Below are 22,410 nucleotides of genomic sequence, written 5' to 3' on the forward strand. Positions count from 1 at the left end.
CACAGAGAGCTTCTATACGTGACGGTTACAAGTTGCACAGAGAGCTTCTATACGTGACGGTTACAAGTTGCACAGAGAGCTTCTATATGTGGCGGTTACAAGTTACACTGAGAGCTTCCATACGTGACGGTTACACAGAGATTCTATACGTGGCGGTTACAAGTTACACAGAGAGCTTCTATACGTGGCGGTTACAAGTTACACAGAGCTTCTATACGTGACGGTTACAAGTTGCACAGAGAGCTTCTATATGTGGCGGTTACAAGTTACACTGAGAGCTTCCATACGTGACGGTTACACAGAGATTCCATACGTGACGGTTACAAGTTACACAGAGAGCTTCTATACGTGACGGTTACAAGTTACACAGAGAGCTTCTATACGTGGCGGTTACAAGTTACACAGAGAGCTTCTATACGTGGCGGTTACAAGTTACACAGAGATTCTATACGTGACGGTTACAAGTTACACAGAGAGCTTCTATACGTGGCGGTTACAAGTTACACAGAGAGCTTCTATACGTGGCGGTTACAAGTTACACAGAGATTCTATACGTGGCGGTTACAAGTTACACAGAGATTCTATACGTGACGGTTACAAGTTACACCGAGAGCTTCTATACGTGACGGTTACAAGTTACACAGAGAGCTTCTATACGTGGCGATTACAAGTTACACAGAGATTCTATACGTGGCGATTACAAGTTACACAGAGAGCTTCTATACGTGGCGATTACAAGTTACACAGAGAGCTTCTATACGTGGCGGTTACAAGTTACACAGAGAGCTTCTATACGTGGCGGTTACAAGTTACACAGAGAGCTTCTATACGTGGCGGTTACAAGTTACACAGAGAGCTTCTATACGTGGCGGTTACAAGTTACACAGAGAGCTTCTATACGTGACGGTTACAAGTTACACAGAGAGCTTCTATACGTGGCGGTTACAAGTTACACAGAGAGCTTCTATACGTGGCGGTTACAAGTTACACAGAGAGCTTCTATACGTGGCGGTTACAAGTTACACAGAGAGCTTCTATACGTGGCGGTTACAAGTTACACAGAGAGCTTCTATACGTGACGGTTACAAGTTACACATAGAGCTTCTATACGTGGCGGTTACAAGTTACACAGAGAGCTTCCATACGTGACGGTTACAAGTTACACAGAGAGCTTCTATACGTGGCGGTTACAAGTTACACCGAGAGCTTCCATACGTGACGGTTACAAGTTACACAGAGAGATTCTATACGTGGCGGTTACAAGTTACACCGAGAGCTTCCATACGTGACGGTTACAAGTTACACAGAGAGCTTCTATACGTGGCGGTTACAAGTTACACCGAGAGCTTCTATACGTGGCGGTTACAAGTTACACAGAGAGCTTCTATACGTGACGGTTACACGTTACACATAGAGCTTCTATACGTGGCGGTTACACAGAGAGCTTCTATACGTGGCGGTTACAAGTTACACAGAGATTCTATACGTGACGGTTACAAGTTACACAGAGAGCTTCTATACGTGGCGGTTACAAGTTACACCGAGAGCTTCTATACGTGGCGGTTACAAGTTACACAGAGAGCTTCTATACGTGACGGTTACACGTTACACAGAGAGCTTCTATACGTGGCGGTTACACAGAGAGCTTCTATACGTGGCGGTTACAAGTTACACAGAGATTCTATACGTGACGGTTACAAGTTACACAGAGAGCTTCTATACGTGGCGGTTACAAGTTACACCGAGAGCTTCTATACGTGGCGGTTACAAGTTACACAGAGAGCTTCTATACGTGACGGTTACACGTTACACAGAGAGCTTCTATACGTGGCGGTTACACAGAGAGCTTCTATACGTGGCGGTTACAAGTTACACAGAGAGCTTCTATACGTGACGGTTACAAGTTACACATAGAGCTTCTATACGTGGCGGTTACAAGTTACACAGAGAGCTTCCATACGTGACGGTTACAAGTTACACAGAGAGCTTCTATACGTGGCGGTTACAAGTTACACCGAGAGCTTCCATACGTGACGGTTACAAGTTACACAGAGAGATTCTATACGTGGCGGTTACAAGTTACACCGAGAGCTTCCATACGTGACGGTTACAAGTTACACAGAGAGCTTCTATACGTGGCGGTTACAAGTTACACCGAGAGCTTCTATACGTGGCGGTTACAAGTTACACAGAGAGCTTCTATACGTGACGGTTACACGTTACACATAGAGCTTCTATACGTGGCGGTTACACAGAGAGCTTCTATACGTGGCGGTTACAAGTTACACAGAGATTCTATACGTGACGGTTACAAGTTACACAGAGAGCTTCTATACGTGGCGGTTACAAGTTACACCGAGAGCTTCTATACGTGGCGGTTACAAGTTACACAGAGAGCTTCTATACGTGACGGTTACACGTTACACAGAGAGCTTCTATACGTGGCGGTTACACAGAGAGCTTCTATACGTGGCGGTTACAAGTTACACAGAGATTCTATACGTGACGGTTACAAGTTACACAGAGAGCTTCTATACGTGGCGGTTACAAGTTACACCGAGAGCTTCTATACGTGGCGGTTACAAGTTACACAGAGAGCTTCTATACGTGACGGTTACACGTTACACAGAGAGCTTCTATACGTGGCGGTTACACAGAGAGCTTCTATACGTGGCGGTTACAAGTTACACAGAGATTCTATACGTGACGGTTACAAGTTACTACACACGCCCATACCTCAGTATAAATAAAAGATAAAGGGCTGCTCTTGTGCCTGACACATCGAGTCTCTTCGCCTCGGTGACAGTCTGGTAATATATTTTTCTGTTGCAGCTCTATTTCTTTGTACATCTTTTCTATACGCCGCTAGGCGACTGTTGATATGTATCGATGCATGGTTTGTGATCCCCCCCACCCTACTGTAAGAGGGGCTTCTTTTTGTCCAATTTAAATACATTTATCTCGAGAAATATACTCGTGTGACGTGTATCAGACGAAAATGCTTCTCACCTTTACTTTACACCGGGGGGGGGCTCAACTCCAGTCCCCAATAGCCACCAACAGGTCAGGTTTTCAGGATATCCCTGTTTCAGCCACCTGTGCTGAAGCAGGGATATCCCGAAAACCTGACCTGGTGGTGGTTCTTGAGGACTGGAGGTGCCCACTGCTTTAGATGCTTGAAGTGCTGGTTTGGTTTTTTTAAATCAATGCAGTGCACAGGATTAGACGACGCACAAAAACCACGGAGAGGAAACCCCACTAAAAACCCTCGTGGGGATATCCCGTTACTCACCAGGTCCAGGTCTTCCTTCGGGACGGTCTCCAGCTTGGCAAGCTTCCCCTGGAACTTCTTGGAAAGGAAAGAGGAGACCTCTCTCTCACAGCCCTGCAACGGGAGGCGTCACAAAGAGGCAGCGCCGTGACACACAACGGCACTTACAACAATATTTGTGGGAAAACGCATTGCGGCCCTTCTGCCAGCGAATGAGATAGAAGAAAAAACTGATGTGGGTGGGGCGGGTGATGTGTTGGTGCGGGTGATGTGGGTGGGGCGGGTGATGTGTGGGGGCGGGTGATGTGTGGGGGCGGGTGATGTGTGGGGGGGCGGGTGATGTGTGGGGGGGCGGGTGATGTGTGGGGGCTTGTGTATCACAAAAGCAGAAATAAATGACAAACACATTAGGGAATTGAGGGGATAAATACGTTCCCGTTATATAGCGCTCACAGTGCTGCACGAGTCGCTGCCCCAGAGAGCTTACACTCTCTCGGGGAGATTTGTTGACTTGTCCGAGGAGCGGAAACTGGCATTCTATCCAGGTTCACCAACATCAAGGGCCAATCACATTATCATTGCGCTACTCCTTCACACAATGCCCCCATTACGCAGCACGGAGGAGGAAATATGTATTCAGAGGCAGGGTTGCCAGGTGTCCAGTATTGAACCGGACGGTCTTGTATTTGGACACTTTGCCCAGTAAAAAATGAGAGTTAATAGTGGACATGTATGTGCCCGCCCGGTATTATCTCTCTGGCCATAGTGATCTGACCAGGCTTGGGGGGCCGCGGGATTTCCCTGAGCGGAGAGAGCAGGGCTGTTGCGGCAGCATCCTCCATCCCGATTGGCTGCTGCTAGGTAAGGCAGCCAATTAGCAGGGGGTGTCAGGAGCATGGGGGTGGGGCCAAGGAGAGGAGGAAGCAGCATGGAGCAGAGAGAGGTGAGAGGAGTAGGTGTGTGTTGTGTCGAGCACGTTGCAGCTTTCAGTATTTTTGGGAGAAGCCGTCTGGCAACCCTATTCAGAGGAGGAGGTGAACTAGGAAAGATACTAGATAACTGGGTTTGGATAAAAGACTTTCAGATGATAACATTTGCAGCCAATTATTGACTTATTCTCCATCACATTTCCCTCAGCCCTGCCTCACGCCCCAAACTTGCACTGGACAGAAGCAATGTTACCGAGTCCCAGCACCCAGTCTTACCTTCTTGGTAGCGATGTAGAAATAAGGTTTATACGGCAGAGCTACCTGTGAAGAGAGCAAGTTATGGGAGTTAGCAGGTATCGAACCTCGTCTCCGTGGAATTTAGGGCTTTGGAATCATCCCCTAAATATGTAGCATGTTGCATAACAAAAACACGGCTGCGCTTACCGGTAATGTTTTATTCAGTTTGAACCAGACATTATAAACGCTATGGTGGGTGAACAGAAGTGTGCAGTGTACAGGAAATAAAAATATCACGTGTGAGCACATTCACATCTCAGACAGGTCTGCAACCCTGCATTCCCCATTATCTGTTAGCATACAGTGCTTCCACTGCAGCAAGGGATTCTGGGAAATGCCTTTCAAATAAACACACAGTACAGTATTTATTCTATTGGAACACGGTCAAACAGACCTGCTGATTACTGAATGGGAGCTCGCTACCTACGGCCTTAATGCACAGGGCTTGTATGGGAGAGGCCTGCAATAAATGGCTTTGTGATGTGCGCTATCCGGCAATAAAATCATTAACACTAGTTTTAAACAAAGCTGAAGCAGTCATCATTACCCCCGTTAATGCTAAATAACACCTTAACTCAGGGTTGCGCAAACTTTTCAGTTCGCACCCCCCTATCTGCGCTCCCCCCCTCCCAGGTTTCGCAGCATCATGTGACGTCGCGTTGCCCTTTTACGCCGCGATGTCATGGCGACGCCGAAGAGCGACGCCCCCCCCAGCTTGCGTACCCCTGCCTTATCCATTGTTTTCCATCGGGCTACTACTGTTAAATAACTTGCCAGCGTTAACAAGAGCGGCAACATCTGCAAAACCCATTGGAGTCAACCTAGAAGAGGCAAAAGTGGTCCAGTTCTAGGGCAATGAGATTGCACCAGATGTATTCAAGGCAAAAAGAAATCCTTTTGGCTATGAGTTGTTTATTTTTTATTTATAGCCCTAGAATGGCACATTTGCCTTCGTACGGGACATGCCCCATTGAGGGGCAGGACAGACACCTTGTCCCACCCACCGACGCCCCTTAACGCTCACCTTAAAGCGACTGCCGTCCTCCTGGATAAAGTAATAATCCACAGCGCTGATCAGACGCTTGTCCTCGTCCAGAATCTCGTTCTGAAGAACAGGGAGAGGAAAACATTTAGCTGCCAGAGAAAATGGCAGCTGTGCTGTGGTCTAAATGGGTATTGAAGACCGAAGATTAAACATATATACTAGATTAGCAAGGTCAGCTGCACCTACTTCAAAGACAGTGCGGCCTGGAGTAGGAGAACCGAGCCCCTGTACCGCTGCCTTATTCTCTACGTTGAGCTAATATCCGACGGGCCAAATACATTGTGAGCTGCTCAGTTATAAGGAATAAGGTGGGGTTGGTTGTGTCTGCACGCACACACTGATCCCTAGGAGGTGGGCAAGGAGACGAACGCTGGGCACTCACAGGGTGCATGTTGAGAAGCCAGCCGGTCGTCTCTCCGGGCTCTTTGATCCTCTCGAAGCCATACTGAGTGTCGATCTTATCCGTCCACTGGCTGCGCTCCAGGCGCTTAGCAGCGGAGTTGGAAGAGCTCTCATCTCTGAGGGCGAAGAAGACACAGACGTCGGTCCAAGCAAGGCCGGAGGGACAATGAATTCACACACAGCGGTAGCGGGTCCAGCTCACTCTTAAACCATCGCCCCCTCGAGCCTCTGGTGATGCTTGGTTCCCCAGCAGTTGTGTTCACCAGGAGAGGTCAGGGGTCATTTTGGCGGCCAATAGAAAAGTTGCAATGTCTTCGGGAGAGGACACTGTGACTTTGTTTCACCCTGGGGCCACAATCGCAGTTTGTGCGACAAAACCAGCACACGACAACCTACACCTATCTCGGGAACCAGGTGGTCTCCCAAGGTCAGCAGACCACTGATGAGCTCTGAGGGACCCCCTGGTCCAGGAGTGCTGCTTTAAAGCCCTGCTAATTACTCATATATACAAAGCAGTGTTACTCCATAAGACACGGTCCCGCACCAGAGGGCACCTTACTGCCCATTGAAGTGGATGAGGTGTATGGGGTCTTCTGGTGCCAGTAGGTGTCTGATGAAAAGCACCGCTTGGTAAACATGGGCCAATATCTAAATCTGTATTGGGAGACGCGATGCGCCTTTAAATAAAACATTAGTGAATAAACCCGATATACAGATCAATTCCCAGGAAATAAATAAAAAAGCCTCGCTCAGCGGGAGACGGAAAGGATTCTCTGTCAGCCGCCCCCCAATCCAAAAGATTCATCCCTGTGCCGTTTCCCCACAACTCCCCCCTATACTTGCGCTGTTTTCCTCCACCCAACTCTGCGCTGTTTACCCTTCACCCCCATCCCTGTGACGTTTCCCCACAACTCCCTATACTTGCGCTGTTTACCCTTCACCCCCCATCCCTGCGCTGTTTTCCTCTCCCCCCTTCCCCCAACCCTGCACTGTTTATCCTCCTCTCCCCAATCCCTGTGCTGTTTCTCCTCCTACCCCCAACCCTGCACTGTTTATCCGCCTCCTCTCCCCAATCCCTGTGCTGTTTCTCCTCCTACCCCCAACCCTGCACTGTTTATCCTCCTCCTCTCCCCGTGCTGTTTCTACTCCTCCCCCGATCCCTGTGCTGTTTCTACTCCTCCCCCGATCCCTGTGCTGTTTCTCCCCCCAAATCCCTGCACTGTTTCTCTCACTGCTGGTTCTCTCCGTCCCCCCGGTGCTCGGGTTTCAGCTTCCCGCTGTTCTGCAGAACCATCCTCCCAGTCCCGGTCTCTCTCAGACTTCCCGCGCTGCACAACTCCCGCGAGATTCGACGGGTTGCCGCCCACTGGTTCTAAACCCCGCCCACCTACTATAAACTCTGCCCGTTTACTTTAAGCCCCGCCCGCATGTTGACACTCCACCAATCCACAGCTACGCTCCACCTCGCGCCCCCCTCTGACCAGCCAGTACAACCAAACCCCGTCTACCGCCACACTTTAGGGAACGGGAATAAAATGACAATGTTTGCGGAGAGCGAAATATTACTGAGTTGAGAAGGAGAATCCAAACGCCATATATTTACAGGGCGGCTACATGACCGCTGATGTGATATCTCTCAGAACCTTCCGGTATATCCGATGCGAGGTCCAATTACCGCGGAAGAGAGTGGGCATGGCACTTTGTAGACGTGCCCTTGGGTTAGAAGTCACGTGACGGTGGGCGGCCGGAGCTGTCAGTGTTGCCCTGGTAACGAGGCCTGCCGAGGGGCGGGGCCTGAATGTAACACGTGACCCCCGGGGGTCTGAGTTAGTGAAATCATGCCGGTCGTGTCTCAGCCTCTCCCGCGGGAGTCCGACCCTCTCCCCGCGCTCCTCCTGCGGGGATACCTGCAGCTGCTGCGGAGCCGCCCGATCCTCACCAAGGCAGCGACCAGGTGACGGGAGTCCCCCCCCGCGTGTCTCCCCAGGGGACCCCCGTGTCTCCCCCAGGGGACCCCCCGTGTCTCCCCCAGGGGACCCCCCGTGTCTCCCCAGGGGACCCCCCTTCCCCGTATCTCCCCAGGGGACCCCCTTCCTCGTATCTCCCCAGGGGACCCCCTTCCCCGTATCTCCCCCAGGGGAACACCTTCCCCGTGTCTCCCCCATGGGACCGCTTCCCCGTGTCTCCCCCATGGGACCGCTTCCCCGTGTCTCCCCCATGGGACCCCCTTCCCCGTGTCTCCCCCATGGGACTCCCCGTGTCTCCCCCTTCCCCGTGTCTCCCACATGGGACCCCCTTCCCCGTGTCTCCCCCTTCCCCGTGTCTCCCCCAGGGGACCCCCTTCCCCGTGTCTTCCCCGTGTCCCCCCATGGGACCCCCTTCCCCGTGTCTCCCCCATGGGACCCGTGTCTCCCCCATGGGACCCGTGTCTCCCCCCTTCCCCGTGTCTCCCCCCTTCCCCGTGTCTCCCCAGGGGACGCCCTTCCCGTGTCTCTCCCAGGGGACGCCCAGGTGTTGCCCACACCCTCCCACCAAGGTGTCACCCGCAGGGACCCCTCTGTCAGTGGCATGGACCCCCCCCTGTCATTGGCACGGACCCCCCCCCTTGTCATTGGCACGGACACCCCCCCCCCTTGTCATTGGCATGGACACCCCCCCTTGTCATTGGCATGGACACCCCCCACCTGTCATTGGTATGGACACCCCCCCCTGTCATTGTTATAGACCCCCCCCCATGTCATTGTTATAGACCCCCTACTGTCATTGGCAGGGACACCCCCCACCCACACACACACACACACACACACACACTCATTGGCAGGCATCCCACCCACTATGTCATTGGCAGGGACCTCCCATCTCCCCCATTACAGCTCACACAGGGAGGTCTTCCCCAGAAGTTCCTTCTCCTCTGGTCCTGATTTCTCCTATATCTCATTGCTTTGGGTGAAGGGATTCTCAATAGAGATGGGCAAATCATTCGGATTCGCCACCAACATGGCGTAAATGCGCCGCCGCTGATCATCGCGGCTGGGGTTTCAAAAGTGACGTTTGTATGCAACGAGAGAGAGGGGGGAGGGGGGCAGAGAGAGGAATTTGTGGATCGTTTTTTGACACCTTTTGCCCCATCTCTACTTCTCGGCCCTCAACTCCCAACTTAACCCCTTCTCTGCCTCAATGACCAGCATCACATTGATCTCCCCAGAGATGTCACCCTGGAAAAAGTCCACATTTTTATCAGTGAGACTCCAAGTCTATCAGACTGTTTACCCTAAAAAGCAGCAAGTCTGACTCCAAATCAGCGAGACTCGCAATCAGCAAGAGATGCCATGTCCACCTCCCAGAGGCTTCTTATAAATAAACCACAACTGGAATCCTTTTACTATCTTATTTGTGTGTTAATAGTTTTTTTGTAGGGGTTTTCTTAGCCATGAATACCATGGGTTGTCTGACCTTCGTAACCATACATTCCAGCACACGAGGGGTTATTGACCTGTCCATGCTGTGTGGGGGGGGGGGCAGAGTCCAAATCTTGTGACACATTAAGCGTTTACCCCCCCCCCCCCTGAATAACAAGTGTGATGGGGAGACAAATACAGTCTTTGAGTAATAGGAATAAGCCAAATTGGTTTATTTATGTAGAGGCCAAACGTCAATTTTTTTCTTTTTTTTTTAGTACATAATGTTTTTATAAGGGGTTGAAACCTTTTATAGAAACTTCCTTGTCTAGAATGAGGAATAGTTTAAGAGGGTCCTGCAATTTTGTATTTATACAAATAAATGTATTTATATTTATAGTACCCGCATCAGTAGTTGGGTTAATCAAGAAGTGTGGGTGCGCTGGTGATGTATTATTGGTATTAAACAGTATTACTTGGCTGTGTTGTCATAGCGAGTCATATTGTTTTCTGTTTTACTGTACACTATTTCTGCAATTCTTATACAAGTACTGTACTCCAGTATAATGGATTTGATGTAAGTTTCCCCTTAAAGTTGTCACACACCTTACACTTGTGGAGCTCATGAGGTGTCCCATTTTGGCCCAAACTTACTAAGCTGGCTTCTGCCATAAGACCCATTCCAACGCTGGAAGACAGGCCCGCCGACAGCGTCAACGGTGCCCAGGATTGAGTTTTTCCCTGGACCCACTGGTTGAGCAAAAGGAGAGGGGGGGGCAAAATTGGAGGGACGTTGTCTCAGAATTCCAGTCAGGCCCAACTTCCAGTATAGGCTACACGGGCCCCCAAGAGCCATCAGTCCCAGACTTATCCCAACTCTCCCCCTCTGTCGGTGGCCCTGCTGGAAGACACCTTACAGCCCGTGGACTTGAACAGCCCGTGAAGAGTGTTCCAGGGGCGATAGGTGCTTTATGACAGAAACCTGCTTAGCAAAAACGGCTCATTGAGAGTAGGCTTCTGTACTGAACCATTCTCTCTCTCTGTTTGCAGCGGGATTCTGTCTGCGCTGGGAAACCTTCTGTCTCAGGCCATAGAGAGACGGCGGAAAGGTCAGAAATCCTTTGAGAGCAGCGTGGATCTGAGAGGACCCTTACGATTCGCTGTATATGGGTAAGGCTTGTATTCGGTAACCATACAGCATTTACTGCCTGCAGACTTCTCCCAATCCACTGGTCCCAGAGAACATTCCATCCAAAAAAAACAACAGACATGAATCCTATTTTAGTTACAAGACGTTCCCCATTTATGGAGGTGTAAGTAGAGTTAGTCAGTAGACTGAAATAATGGTAATATCGCGATAATAGAAAATGACCAGGTAAAACATGTGGGGTTCCTACCACGAGGTAGGACAGAAGGCTTTTGACCTATGGAGGAGTGGATACAGATACCTCTTGCACTTCCCCCTTTGTAAGTGTTTTCTATCTTAACAGTGAGGGGCGCCATGTGAAATTAGCCCAGAGCGCCACACATTGGTAGCTCACTGGGCAGGGTACATGGTCCGTCCCCCTTTTCTTTTTCTTTTTTTTTCAGTGCTCCATGCGTAGAGACAAATCTTGTTGAGAGGGAGGACATGTATTATTCTGTGTCCCCATGCACCATGATTAGTGATTGCTCGCTGGATATAATTAGGAAGGGTAGTGCCCCTGGTTGTGCTTAGGATGGAGGGACAGCATTTCTTCAAGTCTGCATCTCAGAGCCTCCTGTGCTGCACACAGGTTTAGGAGCGGCAGCCAGTAGCTATTCCTGGTCTTTAAAGATGGCGGGCTTCTAACTGGCAGAAGTCAAGAGTCATATCTGGTCACGCATGTGCTGTTTAGCTTGGATGGACAGGAACTTTCAGTGCCAAATCCAAGGATGACAAAGAGAAGGAGATTTAGTAAGGTTAGTTTTTCTTATTAGGGCTGTTTGCTAGAGTTGTGGAATCTGTCAATATTGGTTCAGGTATGTTTACTTGACTGATTTCTCTCTCCTCGTGTATCTTATTTATTTATTTATTTTTCTTCCTGTTTTGCTTTTATATCCTGGCCACTCTTAGAATGGTTTCTGTTCAAGACAACCCTTTGGAAAGCAGCCAAGATAAGATTGCGAAAAATCCAGTTGATGTTAGGCCTAAAAATCTAATTCTAAGCGCCTTGCTTGTTCTACCTGTTCTACTTCTCTCCCTTATAAAAGCTGGGCACGGGCTGTGTTAAGGAAGCAGCTGCCAAAGATCGGCTGCCTAGGGCTTAAGATATCCTGGTGTGGTTCAAGCTACTTTGCAGGACACCTGTTTTGGTTCTTTTCAGGAAGCCTCTCAACCTGTATTAGACGCTAAACCTTCAGGATCAAGAGTACAGAAATCGTGGGCAATATCGGCAGAATGAGTCTTCAAAGACTAATTTGTAGATCTTTTTTCAGTATCCAAATATGAAGAGAAAGGAAAGAAGAATGTATTTATTTATTTAACCCCTCAGATGTAGACAAATTAATTAAAGCAATGCCGGGGGTTATGGAGATTTGAAGATTCTAACACACCAGTGAACAAAGAAGATACAATAGTCATGGACACTCGACACAAATATCTATATTTTCCTCTAATTCCTTATGTCAAGAACATGGATGGAAGGAAGTAAACATAATGATGCCCCTCTATAAAGCATTAGTAAGACCACAACTTGAATATGGCGTACAGTTTTGGGAACCACTCCATAAACGACATTATAGAACTAGAAAAAGTGCAGAGAAGAGCCACCAAATTGATATGGGGGGTGGATAATCTGATTTATGAGGAGAGGCTGGCTAAATTAGATTTGTTTACATTAGAAAAGAGGCATCTAAGAGGGGATATGATAACTATATAGAAATATATTCAGGGTTAATACAAGGAGCTTTCAAAAGAACTATTCATCCCAATGGCAGTACAAACGACACAGGGTCACCCCTTAAGGTTGGAGGAAATGAGATTTCACCAGCAACAAAGGAAAGGGTTCTTTACAGTAAGGGCAGTTACAATGTGGAATTCATTACCCATGGAGACTGTGATGGCAGATACAATAGATATCGTCAAACAAAGGCTGGACATCTTTTTAGAAAGGAATGGTATATCCCTGTACACCTAACATGTAAACATGGGAAGGATGTTGATCCAGGGAGAAACCCGATTGCCAATATTTGGAGTCAGGAAGGAATTTATTTTCTTCCCTTATGAGATATCATTAGATGATAATTCACTGGAGTTTTCTGTTTCCTTTCCTCTTGATCAATATATTGTAAGTATAAATATAGGATAAAGTATCTGTCGTCTAAATGTAGCATTGGTTGAACTTTGTCTTTTTTTCAACCTTATCTACTATGTAACATGAGGCAAAAAGAACAGGGGAAACGGACGGGCATTAACAATGATGTTCACCCAGTCCTGGGATCAGCCACCCAAAGTAGATTCTCCTGTGTCACGATTGGCTAGGAAGATAACCATTCCATCCACTTGAGGATGCTTCAGCATTTTGAGACCCAACGGATGGGAAAATTCAGACAGGATGGAAGAATGTATGACATCGAAAGCAGCATGTAGAACGGCAGAGGCATCAACCTGTACATCTAGGGCAGGGATTCCCAAGTGGTGGTTCATGAACCCCTAGGGGTCCTTGAGGTGTCTCCAAAGGGTTCGCCCCCCCCCCCCCCCCAAAAAAAATGTAGTGGTGGGTTCACGAGCTGTAAAATGGGTACTTAAGCCCCTGGAGGAACAAAGCTTGGTAAGGTGGCAAACTGCACACGAGGTGCACAATGTAAAGTTGCTTGGGAGCCACTGATCTACGACACTGCGAGCATGGCTAGCTCAGATAGAACAGAATCTTATAGCTGGTACAGCAAAATACAAGCTCCATAGACGTTTTCCAAATACCAAGATGGCCGTTGACTCTTTGTGTGATTCATCCTTTGATCTAATTAGGTTAACATCAAAAGCCTTGGCCCTGTCGGCATTAGCACGAAGAGCTGCATGGTTAAAATCCTGGCTAGCTGATTCTGCTTTTAAAGCTAAGCTCTGTGCTATTCTATGATGGTTCCTATCTGTTGGGTCCAGAATTGGAATGAAATAATTGAGAAAATTAGAGGGACGGGGGAAAGTTTCTTCCACAAGATAGATGTTTGGTCCGTGTAAGTAGATCCTTCTTTAGACCATCAAGAAATGTAGTCCAGACCAGTCAGATCTCTGAGGAAGATCTCCTTTCGGAGGTCTTTTCAAGGCAGACCACTGGGCAGACTGAATACACAGACACGAGCGACTGTCCCAGTTTTCTCCAGGAACAGGAGGTTCTAATTGGAACAACCCATGAACAGCGAGCACTTACCGGTGGGGGGGAAGGCTGAAGAATTTCGGGTATGGAGACTACTGTATTTCCCACATTCCCACTGGAAAGATGTATGCTATCAAAGAGCTGCTATTCCCTAAATAGACAAACTTTGCTGAAAGCAGTAGATTCATTACTACGTTCAAATGTCATTTCCAAAGCGCCTATGCGAGAGAGATTTATGGGGAAACTATTCCATTCTCTCATTGGTTCCAAAAGAGTTGGGCGGTTTCCGGATGGTCTTGGATCTAAAGACAGTTAAAAAAACAAAAAACAAACAATGTTTCAAATATAAAAGATTCAAAATGGAGACACCGCTCCCTTGGGATTTCACTTTTGGTTTTGAAAGCACGAACGCAAGCACGCTTTGAACCTCTCCAACAAGAATCTGATAGGGCTAACCGTTTAGACGCCAATCGCATCGGCCAGAAGAGTGGCTGAAATCCATGTGTTATCAGCAAAATAGCCTTATACCATTTTTTACCAGGACAAAGTGGTGCTAAGAATTATATCTGAGTTGAGACCTAAGGTTACATCCTCTTTCCATATCAATCAAAATATAAAATATAGTCTTACCACCTTTTTGTCCAAATCCTCAGATGGAAAAGGAAGTTAGCAGGAGAAGGTTAGATGCCCAGGAGAAGGTTAGATGCAGCTAAAGATTAAATTGTCAAATGTCTGAAATCTGATATTCTAGAAGCCTATAATAAAAGCAGGTATCTGATCTCCTCTCTCTGTTGGGGCCAAATCTACAAGATCACTTGCCACATCATTGGCAGAGAAGACAGAAGCCTCTCTGGCTGACATCTGTAGGGCAGCTTCTCAGTCCGATATTCTTACGTGTGCAAGACCCTTTACAATGGACATTTCTTTTCTTAAGCTGAGGCATCCTTTATTTTTGATATTGCTGAGTGCAATAATGGCAGCACACACCATTTTTTCCACCCATTTGGTGAGCTCATATTTTCATTGCATTTGTATTTGTTTATGTTCTTTTGAGTGTGCGCTTATTGCTTAGAACGACACTACCCATGGGGGCAGTGCAAGCAGCATTTACAGCCACTCCTCCCAGAGGTCCAAAATCCTTCTGTCCTACCTGGTAGGAGGAGCTGCGATCCCATAGGTGTGACTAAGTGAAAAAAGGGAAGCAATCTCTCTATTGCAATCAACTGTAGGAGTCCTTAATGCATAGGGACATGCAGTTTAAGACACAGTAGCTTTAAAGAAGACAGAGCTGCTTGTGTAAGTGAGATGGCAGCACCCGTTCTTGCCTGCTTCCCTGACATTAGCAGCACTCCCCTGGGAATCCCTTTTAATAATAATTTTAATTTCATATAGAGCTTTTCTCCCAATGATACTCAAAGCGCGTCACAATTCACAGCATAGTGTGCAGTACACAGCACATAGGAATGTTACAGACACCGTCCCTGCCCAGATGAGCTTACAATCTGAGATAAAGGGACTGTCACAAGGAGCTGACACCGGGAATTGAACCAGGGTCTCCTGATTCAAACTCAGTGTGATTGTTTACAGAGTCAGTGTCTTTACTCACTGAGCCGCTCCTTATCCTATTTACCAGATGTTTTACCGCATTCCCATAATTCCCTTCTTTAACCCCGTACTAGGGATAATACGTAAGGATATTTCATTTATTTAAAAATGTGACTTTTTTTAAAATACCACATCATTTTTAACATTTATTATTTAAGAAAAAAGATTAAATGAATTGAGATCAGGTATTTATCACAATAAATATCGTTATCATGATACATTTCCTAATATCGTTATCGTGGGAAATAATTTTTTGTCATTGCCCGACCCGTTTGAACCTTTATGCGGCCAGACCGGCCTTCAACGCATGGTCCACCTCCCAGCGTGGGCGCTGGTAAAATAAATCCATATTGAAATCCAGGAGAAAAGGACATCACAGTATTTCAAGCTGGGGTTTTTTTCTACTTAGTTGGGAATAGATTCTTAACCTCTTTGGGAAACCCCTTTCAGGCAGATTTTTGGGAACACCCAATGAATGTCGCAGGTTGTCATCTCTTTTGATGTACATGAAAAAGTATGAAAGAGAGCATAGGGCCTGAGGTTTCACGGCAGATAGGAAAAGAGGTGGACTAAGGCCGCGATTATAGTGGCGGCGTGCAATGCTGCGCACCGCCGGAACAAACTCATGGAGACCAGTGAAGGCGCACATAGTGCACGCGACTAAGCGCTACAGAGAGACAGACTGCAGAAGAGACGAATGAAAGTTTTTGACGCATCCCGTGAGCAGTTCAGCCAATGAGGGCAAACTGCTGACGCTACGCCTCCCGATGCCTGCAGTGTTTCGCGTGCGCGTTGCTATTATCGCGGTCTAATTAAGCCAAGTGGTTCTTGTCTGCCATGAATTTCCATGTACAGAGATCGGTTACACTTTGAAAGCTGTGTACCCACTGTTATCCCGAGGTAGAACTCGCTCGTTGGTCTATTAGCAGGTATTATAGCCTGCGATGAACCTACATTTCTCCTGCACCAATACTGTACAACCAATGAACACCTCCATTTTGTCACTGCAGTGTTCTGCACAGGTTAGTTTCACTTTTTTGATGGTTGCATTGTGTGTTAGAGCAGGTTTTTTTGGGGGGGGTGGCGCAGCGGCTATAAAGGTCCCGCGCTCTTCCCTAAACATAACCGCGGCGTCATATAACGCTCTAGAAGTTATGGGGGTGTATTAGAGGATAAAATCACCAGCGTTTTTTTGTTTGTGTTTTATTCTCATATAAGTGCTATTGGGGAGATATATATTTTATTTTTTTAGATTATTTATTATTATTCGTATAGACACATATCACGTATCGCCTCGCGTTTTGTGGGAGATTATATGACGCTGTTCATAGCATGTAACATCTCTATGATTCTGTGATATATTGTGGAAATTCTTGGAATACAGAAATGTTGTTCTCTAAATGTCCCATGATCAGTCTGTTGATGTAGTAAGGTTCCAATGGAGCCCCATCTGTTGTCCATGGTAGAAGTTACACACAGCGTCTCTCCCAGCTTCTGTCTCACAGGGCCTCTGTCTCACTACTTCTACCTGTACCTGGAGCAGCTCGTCCCTGCCTCCCTACCTCTGTCCGGCCTCCGCAGACTCCTGCTGGACCGCTTCATCTTCGCTCCGGCCTTCCTGCTGCTCTTCTTCTTTGTGATGAACCTACTGGAGGTGGGTAACCCTTTCACGCCTGCACTCCTGCTCCATCTTCGGATCATGCCATGAACGATTGGACATGAACACAAGTCATAGAATTAATACTCGGTCTATATTGAGAGGGTGCTACCCAAGGATTAAAGCTTCCTAGGAAGCTATAAAGAGACAACAAATACTGTAGCTGTTTTCACACACACATTAATTTTTACATATATTTATTATGATATCTTTTATTAGATTATATGTTATTGTTTGAGAATAGGATTTGGAATGAGCATGAATGCATTTATATTTAATATAGATTCTTCTATATCCTATATTATACTGGAGGGGTCTTGATTATTATTCTGTAGGTGATTTTGATTAGGTATGGAATATTTATGTGTTTGCAGTTTTTTGTTCATTCTCTGTGTATGGAGAGATATGCCAATTACACTAGAGAACATTAGAAATGGAGGTATAGATACCTTTTTTAATTTTGATTTTAAGATGGCTGAAATCATGAGCATTTTGTCAGATTGTTGAAATATTTTTTTATAATTTAGATGAGAATCTGAAAAATACTACATACATATAAAAATGTCAGTCATTTTGGATTTCATTTGGACAAAATTAACGTTCAGTTTGTTGTTGCCTATAAAGATCGTATATATTACTTCTGTCATCATAGCAATATTGTTAGTTTCTTGAAAATAAAAAATAAAAGTAAAAACTATTTTAAAACAACATTTAAACCACACAGTTCATTATAGTGTATTTTTTTAACATTTTGGTCGCCCTCTTTTTCAATTTTGATTGGATGGTGGTGCGTCGCTATTTTTCTGTGATTTTTCTAACAAATAAAAGAGAAAAAGCAACCCTTTTATTTATTTTTTATTCATTTATTTTTTTAGTGTGCTTTACTTTTTTGTATTAAAATATTTGTAAGTACAGTTTATAGATACTGTATTTATAAGAGGTATCTATACGCCAATCATTAGCATAATAACCTGATAATTTGATTCGTGTGTACCCTTCTCCACAAAGAGAGTGCTTTGTGCTACACACCGTCTGGCCATTATGTTATCAACGAGGTTTATTTGACTCTCTCTTATTGGTATTAATAGGAATTTATTATATCTATATACCATTTGATCAAACAGACCAGGTTTCACTCTGCCCGGGGTGAGATTTAATTTATACACCGTGTGTGTGTGTGTGTGTGTGTGTGTGTGTGTGTGTGTGTGTGTGTGTCACCCTCACTGACATTGATGTGCCAAAACACACTAAAGGAATCGATGCAGGAGTGCACCCATTTCTAAAGTATTTAAAATGTTCTCTTTTATTTGTTGTCATTTATTTTAAAACCTAAACGGCCACTTCTTTTCTAAAATAAAAAGGTGTCTAACTTTATTGCAGATGCTCTTACCTCTTGTATCAGTATGCGTGAACTTGGTAATGTTTATTATATTAGTGTCACCCCCGTATATGTTGGTGCCTTATATATAGTTGATAATTCTGATTGCTTAAGATTTCTTAATGTCCAAAGCACTTTGCTTCCTTAAAAATGACGTGCTTCGAGCACAAAGCAAAGACGTGCACAGTTTTTGGAAGTATAATATACATAATTGGTTCTATAACTAAACTGTCATGTCTGTCCACATATAAAATCCAATGGCACCAAAGGGAATAAGTCTGCTGGATTTATTGCCTGTACCAGCCTTATAATAAATTATTATTAGTATGAATTGGGGGGGGGGGGGGTTTAGACACAGACATGTAATGTATTGAGACACCAGGTGATTTGGCTGGTCATCAGGATCTCACTGCAGGATTCTCACTTGGTGTATCTGCTAAGGTAGTGACGTTTCCACTGTACTACTTCTCCCAATGCCATCTTTCATGCAGGGTAAAGACATGGCCACACTGTCTAGGAAGCTGAAGAACGGTTATTGGATGGCACTAAAGATGAACTGGAAAGTTTGGACGCCCTTCCAGTTCATCAACGTCAACTACATCCCAGTGCAGGTGAGGGAAGCCGGAGAGATCTGGTGAAGTTGGGGGACCTGGAAGATCAGGTTCTAGAATCTGTTTACGGCTGAGCTCTGTAGGAGGATCTGTGTTAATGGGGTCCCAATTGACGCCTTTGGAGCGCCTTTATTGAAGAGCAAATCCAATTGGCATTACTACTGCAATGCTTCAGTCAACCATACGTTTCCATTTAACAATCTAGTCCAGAAGTTTTCAACCTGTGTTCCGAGTTACTGAGGGTTCCCTGAGACCAAACTTGGTCATGGCCGACATTTTATTCTCCAACTCTCCATCGTTTGGATTTGCCATGTATTTTTAATGTCATTATCAAATGTTATACTTTAATATTAAAAGTAATATAGAAAGTAGTTAATTAAGCAAACATAAGTCCTACCATACCACTAGTGCATACATAGATACATGTAACATACATACATACATACATACAATAAATTAGTCATAATACATTTTATAAGGGGTTTCACGGGGTTACCATATAGATGTGAAAGTTTTCACAGGTCTCGGAAGGTTGAAAACCACAAGTCTAGACCAGGGCGTTGAATTCTAGTATTATGTAGTTTTATACATGAAAAATAAGATTGTATCAACATCTTCATCTTACAAAAATGGTGCATCATGTATATTCATTATCTTAGGTGAAAAGTTAAGTGTCAGTGTGAACATAGTCACGTCACTGCTTCAGCAACTGTAATGAAATTTACAAGCCGTTGGTGGACCGAATTTGGCCCATGGGATGCAAGCTGAAGAGCGGGATTTAGACACACAATAAGATTACAGTGTGTAAAATAGAGTACAGGTAGTCCTCGTTATTCAACGTTTCACTATCCAACGCTACTTCCAGTACGGATTCCGTTGGATAACTGAGGACTGCCTGTAGCCCCCAAAAATGAATCATACAGAGTACAGTAAAGAACAAATAAAGCTGAAAAAGATCACAACTTAAAGTGTTAAGCATGGAAGAGCTGATCTGATTAAGTGTGGATCTTGCTGAATGCTTTCTAGATGGGGTACCCCTAGCAGAAGAGGGAGGTCATACTGTATCTGTCTTTTATCCCCCCCAGTTTCGAGTCTTGTTTGCCAACCTGGTGGCTTTCTTCTGGTACGCGTACCTGTCCTCGATCAGGAAGTGACGCTGTGACGCCCATCTCGGAGATCCTTGGACAGTGAAGATACAGAACAGCACAACTGGGGGGGTCACCTTGCAAGCTAGAGAGTGCCTTAAACTCTGAGACGCTAACACTGCTCTCACATTATCGCACACTCTAAGCCTTCTTGCCACTCTGGGAAACTACTACTTTTTTATTTTTTGATAATAATAATAATTTGATTTACTGTGCCAATAAGGAAATTGTGTAATAATTGTCAATATGTATATAGCACATTTTGATTTCCAAAGTGCTTTACAATTATACTTCTAGGGCATTATGCAGCCACCTCCTGTGGTGGAGTCTGTGCTTGAATGAAAGCGTACAAAAGAGAGGGAAGTAAGACACAAGATTATTATTATTAATAATAACCAGTTTTGAAGGTAAGCGGAGGAGGCACAGGAGATAATGTTACAAAGAATGCGCCAGCTGGAATGACACATGGTCATTATATTATCTATGACAAACTTCAACTTTGGTTCAATAAAAGGAATGAAAATGCAAATTACGCGATACAGGCCAATCTGACACAAAATCAGGTCTTTTTGAAGTGAAACTTCTTTGTGGCACCTGCAGAGTTTTGATAGGAAAAATCCCTTGTGTTGTAAAAAAATTCTATAATGGAAGTGACGGCCTCTTCTGCCAGCAGTGACATCAGGGGATTGAGAGGAAAGACACTGACTGACACACACAGACTGACTGACTCACACTCACACAGCCAGACTGACACACACAGGGAAGTCAGTTACTATAAATATAGAAGTGCAAATAGCTAAAACACGTTCTAAGTCAAACTTCTTTGCATTTTGGCACTGAAATTGTGTTTTGATTTTTAATTAAAAACTACCATAACAAATACAATTTCTGTGATAAAACAGTGAGAAAAAGACAAAGAAGTTTCACTTAAAATGCGCATGCTTTTTTTTTTTTTTTACTGCCTTTCTATATTGCCCTTTTCATTTACATTCGTGTGTGCGTGCACACATGGAAGTAAGGGGGACTTTCATTCAGCGGTGGATTGATAGGGGCTAAAGATGATTATACATGTATGAGACAGCGGGCAATATTTACTAAACAGTGTTCTGCCAAAAGACACCTTACAGTACTGGAAGACATCTTCCAGCCCATTGACTTCCTTGATAAATATGACTCGTCATGTATGTGTTTGTAACTATAAACTTACCAAGTCTTCTGCCACAAATTGTCCGATTCACCAGGGTTGCCACCACTCTGGGTTTGACCCGGAGACTACGGGTTTCGGCCACGTATCTCCAGGCTACGTGTTTAGCTGAATAATCTCTGGGCGGCGGCATCATCCCCTGCAAATCCCGTCAACATGGCCGCGCGATGTCAAAGGGCGAGGCGTTGCCATGACAATGGACACAGCATCACGTTGCCATGCTAACGGGGCGTCACGGCAACGCACGCCATTTGACGTCGCAGAGCCATGCCGACTGCACCTTGCAGGAGAAGATGATGCCGGGAGAGAGGATGCCACCAGTAAGAGAAATAAATATATAAAATAAATGTATTGCAAAAAGTCTCTAGGTAAGGCTTCCATAGAAGGTGGCAACCCTGGATGTCACTCATTCATGGCCTCCACGGAATAATTGATTTCAATGGAATCTCATTTATGGATCCAAGGCTTATTCCATTAGCAAAAAAGGGTATGGAGGGAATTGGTCTTTGTGCTTTAACACCTATACCAAAGGGGATTAGTTTCAGTTCCTTCTAGGACTGAATGGGTTAATAGATATGCATTAGCAAATCCACGTTTGCCTTAACCACATAAAAATTAAACTGTTGACATGCCACATCTGTGCAATTTGAATAATTAATATTAAACTACACTTTTGGAATTGTGCATTTTTGGCTGCAGTTTTCATTCCATTTGATAAACACAATGCAAAGCATCAGACTGGGACAGACGTATGTATAATTTTATTTCTATAACGCCAACCATGTATGCAACGATTTACAACATTAGAATAGAAGAAAAATACATTACAAACAATGGGAGTAAGTGCAACAGGTAAATGACAACATAAGGTTAAAGAAGATGCTCCAAAGAGTTTACAATCCAGGTCATGTCAGCTCTCGTGGGATTAATGTGTCTCGGTGATCTGGGATCAGTCCCACTGACAGAAATCAGGACGTTTCAATAAAACTGCTTTTACTTGCCTTCGACCCCCAAAATCTGCTAGACTTTGTTCCGGGTGATGACTTCAGCAAGGAGGTTGAAAGAGTAAAGCAAGGAACTGGGATGGGGTTACCAAGCATTCAGTGCATCCCCATGTACCAAATTCCCAAATAG

General features: G+C 45.4%; 2 protein-coding genes across 3 annotated transcripts in view; one reads left to right on the forward strand and one right to left on the reverse strand.

Moving 5' to 3' along the window:
* POLE (DNA polymerase epsilon, catalytic subunit) overlaps positions 1-7,892 on the reverse strand; it is a 58,209-nt gene extending 50,317 nt beyond the window's left edge. Inside the window, exons 1-5 of one of the 2 annotated variants that reach the window (XM_075585144.1) lie at positions 7,511-7,892; positions 5,925-6,060; positions 5,522-5,602; positions 4,477-4,521; positions 3,293-3,385 (exon numbers count right to left, since the gene is read on the reverse strand). In XM_075585144.1, coding sequence (XP_075441259.1) covers positions 3,293-3,385; positions 4,477-4,521; positions 5,522-5,602; positions 5,925-6,060; positions 7,511-7,539 — 384 coding nt within the window. In that variant the 5' untranslated portion in view covers positions 7,540-7,892. Of the gene's footprint in view, positions 1-3,292; positions 3,386-4,476; positions 4,522-5,521; positions 5,603-5,924; positions 6,061-7,176; positions 7,287-7,510 lie in introns of those variants that run through there. The other variant, XM_075585143.1, reaches the window with a different exon arrangement.
* Positions 7,521-21,960, forward strand: PXMP2 (peroxisomal membrane protein 2). Its single transcript, XM_075585147.1, has 5 exons — positions 7,521-7,898; positions 10,393-10,512; positions 16,773-16,935; positions 18,808-18,927; positions 20,013-21,960. The coding sequence occupies exons 1-5, from the start codon at positions 7,783-7,785 to the stop codon at positions 20,079-20,081; spliced, it is 588 nt and encodes a 195-aa protein (XP_075441262.1). The 5' UTR covers positions 7,521-7,782; the 3' UTR covers positions 20,082-21,960.
* Positions 21,961-22,410: the final 450 nt, after the last annotated feature.

The sequence above is a fragment of the Ascaphus truei genome, unplaced genomic scaffold (genome assembly GCF_040206685.1).
Source record: "Ascaphus truei isolate aAscTru1 unplaced genomic scaffold, aAscTru1.hap1 HAP1_SCAFFOLD_955, whole genome shotgun sequence".
NCBI lineage: Eukaryota > Metazoa > Chordata > Amphibia > Anura > Ascaphidae > Ascaphus > Ascaphus truei.